This window comes from Pseudopodoces humilis, chromosome 3 (assembly GCF_049639895.1).
Source record: "Pseudopodoces humilis isolate 2021_Gansu_Grassland_sample_001 chromosome 3, ASM4963989v1, whole genome shotgun sequence".
In the NCBI taxonomy this organism is placed as follows: Eukaryota; Metazoa; Chordata; class Aves; order Passeriformes; family Paridae; genus Pseudopodoces; species Pseudopodoces humilis.
The window spans coordinates 68,726,273-68,739,720 of NC_142202.1; the positions used below are offsets into that span (position 1 = coordinate 68,726,273).

The 13,448-nt window shown below is 38.8% G+C and overlaps 1 protein-coding gene across 2 annotated transcripts in view; it reads left to right on the forward strand.

The window, feature by feature from the left end:
• CDK19 (cyclin dependent kinase 19) overlaps positions 1–13,448 on the forward strand; it is a 120,894-nt gene that overhangs the window by 102,045 nt on the left and 5,401 nt on the right. For both annotated transcript variants that reach the window (XM_005518274.3, XM_088053357.1), the window contains exons 7-12: positions 155–298; positions 554–623; positions 1,823–1,895; positions 5,593–5,690; positions 7,151–7,229; positions 11,177–11,443. In XM_005518274.3, the coding sequence (XP_005518331.1) occupies positions 155–298; positions 554–623; positions 1,823–1,895; positions 5,593–5,690; positions 7,151–7,229; positions 11,177–11,443 (731 nt within the window). The remainder of the gene's footprint in view (positions 1–154; positions 299–553; positions 624–1,822; positions 1,896–5,592; positions 5,691–7,150; positions 7,230–11,176; positions 11,444–13,448) is intronic.

Genomic DNA, 13,448 nt, shown 5'->3' on the forward strand with positions numbered 1-13,448 from the left:
TTTACCCTTTTTAATGTGTTATATTAATGCATTGTTTTTAAATGTGAAGCGCTTTTTCTTACTGTTGTTATACAGGTTGAGAAATTATGCAGAAACAAAAAACAGAGCAATTGAGTGCAGTAAATTTTCATTAATTATCCCACTTCTTTTGCAGATATTTGGGCAATTGGCTGCATATTTGCTGAACTATTGACTTCAGAACCTATATTTCACTGTCGCCAGGAGGACATCAAAACAAGTAATCCTTTTCATCACGATCAGCTAGACCGCATTTTCAGTGTAATGGGATTCCCTGCAGGTAATTTATTTTCATTAAAGCCGCAGACATGATGCTAGTGAGTTGTTTGTTGGTTTTTTTTAAAAGAAATTATTAGTTGTTTGTATAGGTACGAAGAAACTGTCAGTTTGATGGATTTGGAAATGCTGACAATTAAAGAACAATAGCACTGGCCAACAAACAGGAAGTCAACTCCTGTAGTTATTTCTTCTTGAGTATTACTTAACCTACACGTTCAGAATTGTAAATGCTTTTTCTTTTTCCACACTACTGAAGATAAAGACTGGGAAGACATAAGGAAGATGCCAGAATATCCAACTCTTCAGAAAGATTTTAGAAGAACAACGTAAGTAATGATAATGTATCAACAGTTCATTGAGTTGTGGTGGAGGCAGAAATCAGCTCCTATGCTCTCACTTTTTGGGGAGGGGATTTTGAAGTATTTGGGTTCTAACACTGTGGCAGCTGTCTTGTTTGAATTATCTGGTTTACATGACTGGTGTTCTCTCCCTCAGCTGCTTGTTAAGAGCATCAGCTGAGTGGCCTTCTCATTTCTCTTGAAGGGGTTGTTATAAGTATAATTTAATCTATGGCAGGCACAGACAAATGAGCTTCCTTAACTTATTTCTATTACATATTCAAGATAATGTTGTTCATTTTGTGTGAGAAAGAATAGGGAAACCCTGGTATTTTTGACAAGTGGGTATGTGGAGGCAGCAATGTATTGGACATAAATTTCTATGGAATATAACATGTTCAATAGGTTGTGATTCAAAGCCTGTCTGGGATCTGGGAATTTTCCATTTTTACTATTTCCTGGTGCTTTGGCTAAATTAGTCAAGTGGTGATAATAGACCAGAGCTAGTAAAGAGTCGCATGGACTCCTTAAAGTAAGGTAGAGGACATGGATTTAGGAATTTTGGATTCTGTTTCCAGCTCTGACGTGGATTCATTACATTGGCTTTACACAAGTTATGAAGCTTATCTGTGCATGAAGCTTCTTTCTTTTGAAAATGGCTATAGATGATAATTTCTGGAGCTGTAAATTAAAGGCAAGGCACAGGTCATAGGTATTTAGGGCAATTTTGAGCTTGGGAGCTGTAGGGTCTGTATGGTTTTCTGGAGGCTGGGAAGACAGAATGGTAATCTAACTACTCTGCCAAGTTCTAACCAGAAACATTAGCTTAAATGCTGAGCTGTGATGAACTGCTGAATGCTTTCTGTGGCAGAATTGCTTTAGAAAAGTAGAGTATAAAGTTCAAGTTGTGTCTCTCTGTCATTGTCCTTATCAGCAGCTTATCCGTATACTATAAAAGTTGCATGTTTCATGGAGATAGTCTTTACACAGTTGATAGCAGTCCTATTGGTGAAAAGCACACTTTGTGTGCAACTGCTAGATAAATATCTGACATGTCTTCTGATGTCAGTTCTTTTTACAGTTTACTTACTGCGGGTTGGGAGATGTTTCTGTGGTCATTTGATAGAGTTCCATGTTCTAAATGCACTGTTATTTCAGACATGTCTTTCTTTAACTGTATTTTTCAGATATGCCAATAGTAGCCTCATAAAATACATGGAGAAACACAAAGTCAAGCCTGACAGCAAAGTTTTTCTTTTGGTAGGTGCAACTTGAAAATTGCTGTGATGACAGGAATGAAATTGCATTTCTAAGGGTAATATCTATGTCTGTTTTCCTATCTCATTTTAATGAACACCAATGTTAAAGAAAGCTATTTAACACTAACTGGCCATTTTTGAAATGTATTTTCTTCATATATAATTTGCTTAAACTGTTGGTATTAAAGATCTTAGAATCTTCTCTAAGTAAGATCTGCAAGACACTTTTATACCCAGTCTTACCTTTAGGTCTGCTGTGCAAATAAGAGAGTGAGTATAATATGTTTCTTGATACTGTGTGGCTTCAGAGAGCTAAGAAGTCCCTAAAAGCTAGAGTTTTGTGTCAAAAGGGAAGAGGAAAGGAGACATTTATTTCCTGTAGTAATTTTGTTTTCTTTTTCTTCCCTCTGACAGTAGTCCACCACTGTTCTGGGGATGATTCCAAACAAAATCTCTATATATTTGCTGGTTGCCTAGTTGAGTCATCCATTGTAGGCCAACACAGGGCTTCTCTGTCTAATGCAGCATCATTTCTGGATGTCTCTGTGATGACTTAGTGCTGTCTAAATTTAGGAATTAAGTTCAAAGTGATTTTGCTAATGCTGTATACAGGGAGCTCAGTAATGAGGTTCTTAGTGCAGCTTGACTTCCCATGGTCTGCTTTCAGTTACAAGTTCAGCATAGCAGTCATCTCTGGCAAAGATTGGCTCTTTTACTCATTAGTGGCTGCTGGATGATGACACAAATAGCTGTGGAAACAGAATAGGTTAGTCCCAAGTGGGTGTAAGGAAAGAATTTCCGTAAGAAAAGTGAGACTTGAAGAAAAATGAATTAAAATTTCTTAACCTCAACTTACTGGGCACATATTGGAATCACCTAGAGGGCAAGTCTAACTGAAAAGATGACAATTGCAAGAGACATCATTGGTTAGCACATGAATTTCCATGTTTTCCTACTTAAAGTGGAATATACCAGAAAACCTGCTTGCTGTCAGCTTATATTGCCAATTCTTTAAGGTTGAACATTGAGCTGAGAGTCATCTTGGGTGGGTTGGCTGCTTTTCCCGGCGGAAATATTAACCAGATCTCTGAAGAACAACAAAACTAACCATAGTTTGCCCTTCTTTCTGAACATTGTGAGGAAGACTTAGTTTTCTAAGTAGCTTGTTAGATTTTTCTCACTGTTCAGAGGGTGAACAGGGGTGATTTAGTGATCAGCTACAGAGGCAGAGGCTGATCTCAAATAGGTCAGTCTCCCAAAGCTCTGAATAAAAATGCCCAAGAGTATGGACTACCTTCCTGGTATCTCATTGCTGTACATTGGAGGTACATGTATTGTGAAGCAGACTCCCTAGAACTTCTTGTTCATATCCAAGCTAGTTATTTTTATGAGATGACCTCCATCTTGCAGGGTGACCTCTGAAGACATCTGCTTTGTAGCAGTCATTGACTGAGCCTGTGCTAATGAGTACAGGAAGTGTGGTGCATGGGGAACAGATGGCATCAAATAGATCAGTACAGGATAGCAAGTGACTCTTGACAAAGAGAATGATATTATGCCATTCTGCTGATTGACATTGAATGATAATGTCTACAGGAAGGGCAGAATGTTTTCCATTCAGGAAGAGGCATCTGTTCTTGCTGTCCTGGAAAAGTTACAGGCATAGTATTCATAGCTGTCATGTTAGGCCAGTGGAGCCTGAGAGCTTGAGACCTGCTAGGAAGTACAAGATTTTTTATGAAATCTAGTCTCATTGGTTTTCTATGTTGTCTTAGCAGCTGCTGGCCTGAAAACAAATTGTCTCCAGACATGTTTCTTATTCATTTTCCCAGAAGCTACAGATAATTGGAATTTCTCAAAGAAACTGGTTCACAGTAGCATCACCAATAGGCAGGTTATCTTGCTGGGAGTGATATTGTGTGTCACACATGGACTTGGAATGGGCTAGCTGATTGTATCCTCGGGAGTGAAGCAGGAATGCTAAGGGAAGGAGTCCAGGGAACAGAGGCTGATGCCCTGTGCTCTTCTGTCAACAATGACATCTGGTACCAAAGATCAGGCATGGCCTTGCACAGAATATGCATTTTTGTCTCTGCAAATTGTTGTGGAGGAACTGGGAAATTTGCATAACCTGTAATGGTGCCAGAAGCTGCTTCAGCTGACAGAAAATTTTCATGTAAGGAAAGGTGATTTGAAGTAAAGATACTGAGTACCAAACTATTGTCTATATTGTATTGTGTGAGGTCACTATGTAGAGAACCAACATATCATTAGAAGTTCAGTTTGTGAAGATGCACAGAAAATGTAGGGTTAAGAGCACACAAAAATACAGTAAATAAGTGCCCATTCAGACCCTCCATGTGTATATAAAGCAGGAATATCTTGAGGTGTATCTCTAGGCAAGCAGCAGAAATCTATTTAGGAGCTAGTTGCAAATGAACTGATGGGTGTGGAGAGACAGCCCAAATGGCTCTGTTTTGCTGTGAATCTGTTGAGGTCTGTGGCCCATAAAGTATGTGAATAAGTTGGGAGTTGGGAAGGAAATGGCAAAAGTAGAGAGTTTTGAGACCTTATCTATCAAGTAGGGTTAACTACAACTATTGAAAAAGATGATTTCTTGTATTTCCTTTCTTGAGGAGAGTGAGTGATTTTTACTGAAGCTGTTTGCTCTAGCATATATATAGAATATATTGTAGCATATATATAGAATATAATATATACATATATGTATATAATATATATAGAATTCTATGCCAGGTTTTTAATTTATTGGAATAAAAAGCCCCAAATACCCATGCCAACATCACATTATTTTGTTGAATATCCAGGCAGATTTTGTTGGAGACCTGAAAGAGAGTTTGGGCTGAGATGTCCTTTACAGAAGGAAATTCATTTTCACTGCTGTCTTGAATTAAGAGAGTATTGTGTGAGAGCAGGATACTGTGTAATGTAATTTGAGCACCCAAATTTCCTACTGTAAGTTTACCAGAATGTGATAAGTAACTATTTAAAATGGTGTGATATGCCTATAAGTCCTGTTTTGTACTGCTAATATATTGTAATCCCCTTTTATAGCCTGTTGCAGTCAAAAGCATTCTAGCTAATAAATTTGTGCTTGTTTTCCTCCTAACAAGGAAGAAAGGTTACTAGGAAGGGTCTGCTCCTTCTCATTTCAGTACCAATTAGAGTAGGTTTGGAAGCTGCATGAGTAGCAGAGTGTTCTGATTCTGGAATGTTGCCAGTGCAAGAAATGAAGATTTATTGTTTCACTCCCTAAAGCAATACAGAGAATCCTGGTCGTGTTCAGTCCATTCTTTTTTCCTTTTGTGTCAGCAGTGCAGAACAGTATAAAAGCTGTACAATGTACCACAACAGAAAGCCATTACTTAGAAATGATGTTTTATGAACCTGTAATAGGTGAATTTAGCATTGCTTTAGTGCAGTGGTTCAGCCTGAGCAATTAATACTGTCTGATATACTTAACTGTTTATTACATGAGAAATACTTCACAACCACAGTACTTTGATGGATGTGCATTATAGTTCTTGGAAACTTCACTGAACAAGCAATGCTAACTTTGGCTTGTCTGGACAAGCTAGAAATAATTTAGCAATCCACAATCCAAGACATACAAGTCATAGTTTGAAAAGTGATAGTTTGATACGCTTTTTTGCTATTTTTATTGTTATGCTTTGCAGCTTCAAAAGCTTCTTACTATGGACCCTACGAAGAGAATTACCTCAGAGCAGGCTTTGCAGGACCCCTACTTTCAAGAGGATCCTCTGCCTACATCAGAGTATGTATTCCCTCTTCTGTGTGCATCTGAGGTGACTTCTTTCTGCTACATGCTGGTCCCTGAAATGACATGACAGCTGAAAAATTCACAGACACCTACCTGTGTCCACAAGAAATAGCAGTTCAACCATGCTCAGTAGAAGCAAGTGTAGTACAGAAGTGTCTGTATCTATTCGTGCCACAACTGAGTGGTCATGAAAAATAACCCAGTACCTCAGTAGTTTTGTAATTCTGAGCATACTACCAAAGCCAGAGTGACAACATTACTGCAGTGTTTAGAGAATCAATCTCTGCCCTCTTCTGTTCTGCCTTACACAGCCAATGTTCTCCATTGCTTGGCTGATTGTGCCTTTCCCTAGGAGTGGGACAGTTCCCTGACCTACAACCCATTCCCATGCCCTCTTTCAGAGGGTAACAATATGAGAAAAGTGAAGAGGTAAATGGCTGCCTAAAATCCCACAAAAAAAAAATGAAAAGTTCAAATGACATATTCAGTCCCAGCTGGCAGATTTTGTCAGTTTCTCTTCCCAGTTTTCAGCAGCATAGTGGTGCATAGCGTTATGATCTGTATGAACTTGGTGCAGGTAGATTTCTACCTTTGCTTTCACGGTTTCCTCAGCTAGCAGGCAACACCAAAAGGAGGGAACAGTCATTGGAATGCAAAAGGAGTCTGGTTGAGACTAGTTGGGTTTTTTAAATTTCTTTTTCTGTTTAAAAAAAATCAAAAACTACAAAGCAACTAGATTAAGAACTGTTTACACCCTCTTGAAAAACACGTCATGTTAATTGTATTCTGAATGTTGGCACAGAAATCTAAGAAATTGATACTGGTCAAGATCTACCAGTAATTTTCTGCTTAGAGTTTATCTGATGCTATCCTGTGGAGAACTCTAGCTCTTCATGGATCACCAGATAACATTATGATAAGGTCTCTGCCATAAACATTATGGAATGTTCCAAATTCCATTGGTTAGATGAATTTAAAAGTGATCTTTTTTTTCCTAAACAAGAGCTGAGAAGTAAGTTAAAGTGACTCTGCAGCTGTGATTGGCAAATATATTGAAGCCTGTTGTAAGCCAAGGCAGGCTCATAAGATACTAATACTCTTTGGACCAGTCCCTTTATTCAGTGAGCCATGCATGTTCCAACTGGGTGTTGTGGAACCTCTGACACTGTGTTTGTTCATTTTACCACCTGGATCAACAAGTGGTCGTTCTGGCATTTGGGCATGTTCAACCATGCCATGATTTCTAAATGATAGCCTTGTGCCAACAGCAAAGAGATCTGACATTACAATCAGCACCTATCTTGGGTGCTCACACTGCCACTCACTTGTGGAAACAGGATTTGTCAAATGCAAGAAATGAGGTTGTGTTATATGCACTTGTTTTTAGCATAGCATAAGGAAATGTATGCCATGTGTACGTATTTGTGGAGTGTTTACTGTTTGCTGTGTTTCAGTGTGTTTGCTGGCTGTCAGATTCCATATCCGAAAAGAGAATTCCTCAATGAAGATGAACCTGAAGAGAAAGGGGATAAGGTATAATAAACTTGTTTGGTTGTTTTGTTTTTTTTTACTTTCAAGTGTTCAATAAGAAAGCATCATGGTGCCAAATGAAAACTAATGAAACATGAAGAGTTAACCAAAAATGTGTTTCCAAGGCAAAGCTTTCTTAGAAGTGCTTCTCAGACAGTTAAAAAGTATCGGATGCCTTGGGGTGTCTCAGGTGGTATCACCAGCACAGTTTGCCCTGACCTGTAGGGAATGAGCTGGATGGGCTGTTCTGTCAGCTGTAGCCTGCTCTCAGCTGCTGTTGTTCCAAGACCTTGCTACCTCCTCCAGCACTGCATGATGAAAATACGTTGTGAGCACATGAAAAGAATGACATTTTCATTGTATGACTGGCATCCATCCAGCCATTTGAATGTAGATGGCTGTTGGGGTCTCAAATAAATAGTGGCAGCCTGCTTCTGGCACTACATCAGAACATTTCATCCATCTGCATGCAGTTTCCTGATCATGTTTTAAGGGCCCTCAGACAAAGGAGTAATAAGGATTCTGAGCTGTTCTGGTAGCAACAATCTGTTCTAAATATTCTCTTTCCCATAGCCCTGTAGACATGAACGAGAACTTGTTTGTGTGCATAAATTTTGGTGTGTTTGCAACATAATCTGATCTTCCTGGTGCGTGTTGCTCAGCTGTGCCGTGTGACCACAGCGATTGTCCTGTTGTGCTGTGAAGGCCAGACAATGGTGCTACAGTGTAGGAAACAGCGTGTTATTTTCACTGAACAGGGTACAGTGAGGCACCAGCAGTGATGTATAGCTAACAAAATGTGAAGACAACAGTCTTAAACTGTAGTTATCTGAGGACTATATGAGAAGGGCTGTTGTCTTTTGGAGAAACCATTTGAATACATGAATCTTCTGTTTTCAGTTTTCTGTGTAGCATGACAAACTAACTGAGTTTAAAACTATATTTTAGAGAGCAAATTTTGTTTTCAGAACTGATATTGCAGATTCTTCTTTACCAAGAACAAGTGGTAGTATCCATGGTTTTTGTGTCCAGATAATTTTTTCCAAAGGAGGAAACAGACCCCTGAGCAAAAATAAAATAAAATTCATGATACTGATTTCACTATAATTTAGTCACTAATAGTTGTTTGTTATATATAAATGTTGTAAAATAAATATTTCTTACTTAAGTTATTTTGCTTCAACTCTCACAGCTTCAAAAAACAAGAAGAAACCTTCTGAATTAAAATTACTCTGGCTTTTTTGCATTTAAGTCAGTGTACTTGAAAGTAAATATCTGTGTTTTCCCAGGGAATGTTGCAGGGATGATGACACTGGCACGTTTATATTTTTAAAAGCCAACATATATATGGTCTTCGAGATTGTTGAGGGCAGTCAGGTATTTATGCACACTCCAAATTAAACTTTTTCTTAGACCATTTATGTAATACAGGTCACACATTAGTCATTGAATGTGTTCCCACAGTGTAGAAAATGTGGAGGTAAAGGCTGTTCTGAAAGTTGAATCTGTGCCATGTTTTGTTTCTTTATAATGTTATTGTAAATGAAAGGTTTTATTTTTTTTTAGACTGGCTTGTTACTGGTTTGTTTTTAAAACCATAAAGATCTGTATAATCATTTGGAAACCTGGAGAAGTCTCTGTTTGTTTATTTGGAACTTCCATCTGAATTAAATAACATTTTGCATAACTAACCATTTTGCAAAATGAATACTTAGCAAGACTAAAATGAGGGTTTGTAAAAGAAAGTGAAAATATTATTTTTCTCATTTAAATTCTGTTAGGCAAGTTTCTGCTAGGTTTGTTTCTAGGTAGGACTGAAATTTCATTTTGGTAATTTGTGCCTGAGAGGTGACACATGGCAGTGTGGGTTGTTAAGTGTAGACCTTTCATGAGTTTAGTCATGTAGGAACTGCCATGAACCAGACTGACCTGAGGACAAGGTTTTTGCTGGCGAAAAGCTGTTTTTGTACAGTAAGGTGGTGCAGCCAGCTGGAGACTGACAGAGCAGATCTCAGTCTCTAGCCAAGCAGTAGCAGTAGTAGTTCCACACAAGCAAACTCAGGGTAGTCAACTAAATTTTGTGCTAAAATCTGAAGCACAAAACCTGGGTCCTACAACAAGGTATTGCCTTTAATTGTGAGACTCACTTTAATATTCGTTTACAGATATATATTGAAGTTTTTCAGCTCACACAATAGTAACTACCTTACTTGTATCCAAACACTCCTATGAAAACACAAATTTCAGAATTCTAACACAAATTATACCTTAGTTATTGATGTTTTGTTTGTGTAAGTGAAGCTCAAACCATTATGAAAAATAAATTGCTTCTTAATAGTTTTTTTTTTACAAGCTAGTTTGATTAACTTTTTTAATTATTGAAGTTTCAATCTCCCAGGAAATAGAGTCTGACTGAGATGAGATTTGAGGACTATATGCAGGAGGATACATTGTGGGTTTTGCTAAATGTGAAGTGGAATTGCAGTTCACCTCTTAAGTCCTTGAAGATGCGAGTCTTCTTTGTAGTCTTAAGTGAATACATCACAGCACATTTTATTGGAATGTATCTTGGGAGACCATTGCAATGAATGGCATAGATGCAGGTCTTTTATGTCATTTATCTGAGGTAACTAAAAGCCTCTTGGTGAAGGGGGGCATCAAGAATTTTCTGCTAGTGGCAGCTGGTTGTCATAATTTCTGAGAAACTAATGAAGTAAGGTTTTAATTAAAAGTCTGCCATACTAAAGCTTTAGTCATTATATAAGCAGATACTCTAGGAAAAATAAACCCTATCCTGGAATGTTCCCTACAGTATATTAGGGGAAAGGGAGTAAAGCTTTTAATTCAATCCATGTCAGTTGAAGGTTTTTTGCATGATGAACAAGTGACATATCTCACATTTGGAGTGAAGCTGCACTTCTTTGCAATTCTCTTAGGTGGTTTAGTGCTGGGATGGAGGAGCCATTCCTGCTGTTTGAAAGCAGATGAATGTGTTGTCTTTCCCAGAGCTGTAACCATGGAGGATGGAATTGCACTCAGTTAATTTTCTGACCTTCCCACCACTTCCTCAAATACTCCTTTTAGTCTGTACCCTTCTGAAGCTGGAAGAGCTCTCAATGTCTTCTGTTCTTGTGTTCTTCTTCTTAACCTTTTTTTTCCCTTCTGTGACACTTTCCTCTGTTTATTTTCCTGCTAGGAACCAGTATCATCTTAATTATCTGCCTTATCTTCCTTTGCTAGTCTTCTCCTTACCTTGCCAGATTCTTCTTTCAGCTGTTTTCTCCTCTTTTGTCTTCAACATCTCTGGTCTATTTTCACTTTCCTCCTATTGCAATAAGATTTTCTGACCCTATATGTTGTACACCGTGCTGGGCTCTATTCCCTTTACAGCACCCTTTGCAAGGTGCTTAAAAGCACAGGAAAACAAATAGTAATTAAAACTTTCTGCTTTTGCCACAGAATTTCCTTGCAACCATGAAGACATGCTATAATTTCTTTGGTCTTACCTTTCTGGCAGTAATGCTGCCAGCCTTCTTCAGGTGAAAAGTGAAAGTTTGAGAAGTGGTTTTGATTCTGCATGAGCAAGATTGTTGAAGCATTTAGAACAACTTTCAGTGGTTCCCCATATCTGCCACTGAGCACTAGCGGGTGCTTTGATTTACTTCATTAGGCGATTACTGCTTTATAAAGGGTTCCTTTTATCCTCTGAGCACCTGGGTAGCTGTAGGAAGCACTAGGCTGTCTTTCCAGTTTAAGTCCAGTTTGTTTCATTAAAAAAGCAAAACGACCACAAGTGGGACACCCCCATAAGGTGAGGGTGAACTTCTCCCAGCATTCAGCCTTGCTGTGTTTTCCCGTTGGGCAGGCGGTGACACCAGCATTGGTAGCTCCATAGAGCTCACAGACCTAGCTCAGAGCAAGTGACCATGTTGTGTCTCTTCCTCCCTCAGAATCAGCAGCAGCAGAATCAGCATCAGCAGCAAACAGCACCTCAGCAGCAGGCGCAGGCAGCGCCGCAGCAGCCGCAGCCGCAGCAGCAGAACAGCAGCCAGACCAACGGCACGGCAGCGGGCACCGGCGCGGGCACAGGGGGCACGGGCACGGGGCTCCAGCACAGCCAGGACTCCAGCCTCAACCAGGTGCCTCCAAACAAGAAACCACGCATAGGGCCTTCAGGCGCTAACTCAGGCGGGCCTGTCATGCCTTCAGATTATCAGGTACCTCTGGAAATTTTGCTGCTTCTGATACTATAGGGCCAAGGGCCAAAATGTCATTTTCCCGCTTCCCAACTGCAAGAACAGATCATGTTTTAATGAATTTTTGGTGTAACCTGAGGCATCCTGAGGTTTTGTTCAATGATTAGTAATTTTCAACCAGTTTGTGTTGTATCTACTGTGCCCTGTAAAGTCTTAAGGACTAGTCCACTCCAGGAAAGTACTTGGTACTTGCTTAACTTTGTATTTTAGAGTAATCTTGCTGAATCCAGTGGATGTAAATGCTCCATGGTATCAAGTTCAGGGTACTCGAGTCTTTGCAATATTAAATCCCATGTGAGGTGTAGATGTGAGACAATCCTGAAAAGGAGAAGCAAAGTTAGAAGCAGGCTCTCCCATCTCATTCCTCCTATTGTCACGTGTATGAAATGGTTCTGTAGTTTATTCTGGTATCTTTCTAAGTCTGCTTCTAATGTTAAAGAAAAAAAAAATGCATGTAAGCACATTAATGACAATTTGGTTCATCCGTTTGATTCATGCCAGAGAAGGGCACAAAGACACATGTTGTTTCTAATGTGACCAAAGTAGAACAGATTTCATATTTTCTGGTACACTAGCATTCATAAGGAAAAGCATTATCACTGAATAATTTTTGAATTTGCATACTTGTCTTTGCTCACTAGAATTATATTTTCCACTGAAAAAGTGACTTACATTAAATGTAGAAAGCATTGAACTTATTAGGATCTTCAGTACTTCTCAGTTTATACTTGCTAGAGCAGTAATTAGTTGAAAGAAAAATAAAACAAAAAAGGTAGATATTAAGGGTAAATTTTAAATTATGCTAGGGATTCTGTCTGCTCCTAGCCTCCAAGAGGATCCCTTTTTGGAGAATGGTCTTTTCAGGCTGCTTTAAAGTTAAAATAAGTAGGTTTTAAGGCACCAGCTCCCGAGTTGTCTTGAATTAGCTCTCCAGACCTTCTTCACAGACAATTGGTTACTCACTGCCAGACATATTTCTCCCATTTTTGTTTCACTCTTTTAGTTACAAATGGTCATGAAGGCATTGAGGGCAATTTAAGGGGAAAGACAACAAAGTTTGTTTTTTGAAAAGTTCCAGACAGGCTTGAGGCCTGGACAGATCAGTACATCTGTCTGACTGCACAGTATTTATAGCTGGTCTGGTTTGGGCTACGCTTAGAGGACAGGTGGGATGCATTTGATGAATTCTAATATGATGCATTATAGAATTCTTATCCAGTTCTCTGAACTGTTGGCAAACTAATGCCTTACAAGTTGCTAGCAGTCTAAATATTCTTTTTCTCAGTTTTTTTTTGCCCTCTATGATGCTTTTCTTCTAAACTTTAACAGCTCAGACATCAAAATTATGATCTGTATGTTTCCTTTACATCATTCACTAAATTGCATGGTCTGATTATCCATTTTTACACTTGTGTTTGGCTATCTGCCTTTAACTTGTAGCTATCTTCTATTCCAGAAAGGAATGTCTGCAATTTGTCCAAGTCTGACTTGTTAAAAACAAATTCTCATATGGGGAACAAATATAAGCATGGGCAAGTTAATGCATTCTTGTAGTCTTACAGCATTAATTTTACTTCATTTTATCTTATTCAGAACTAGGTAGAAGGTACCCTTTGCTCTGAGTTTCATTTAGCTTGTGGCCTAAAGTCTCTGTTGAAGTGGTTTTTGTCATTCACCAGCCTTGATATATGTTACTCCCACAAATGACAATGCAAACTCTTTGTTGAATTTTACCGAGCTTTTCTTATGTGACCTTGGGTATTTTGCTTAGCTGGTGAGCTGATGCTTTTCATCCAGCAAGAGCTCCTATGAAGTCATAGAATTTATTACAATTCTTTTTCTTTTCCATTAGAAGTTGAAAAACTTTCCAGAATTTTGAGAACAATTTCAGGTTTCAGACACTGTGTTACACAACCAGCCTAATCATGTGGACTGTGGTGAGGTTTACCTTGCTGCACAGTCTCCT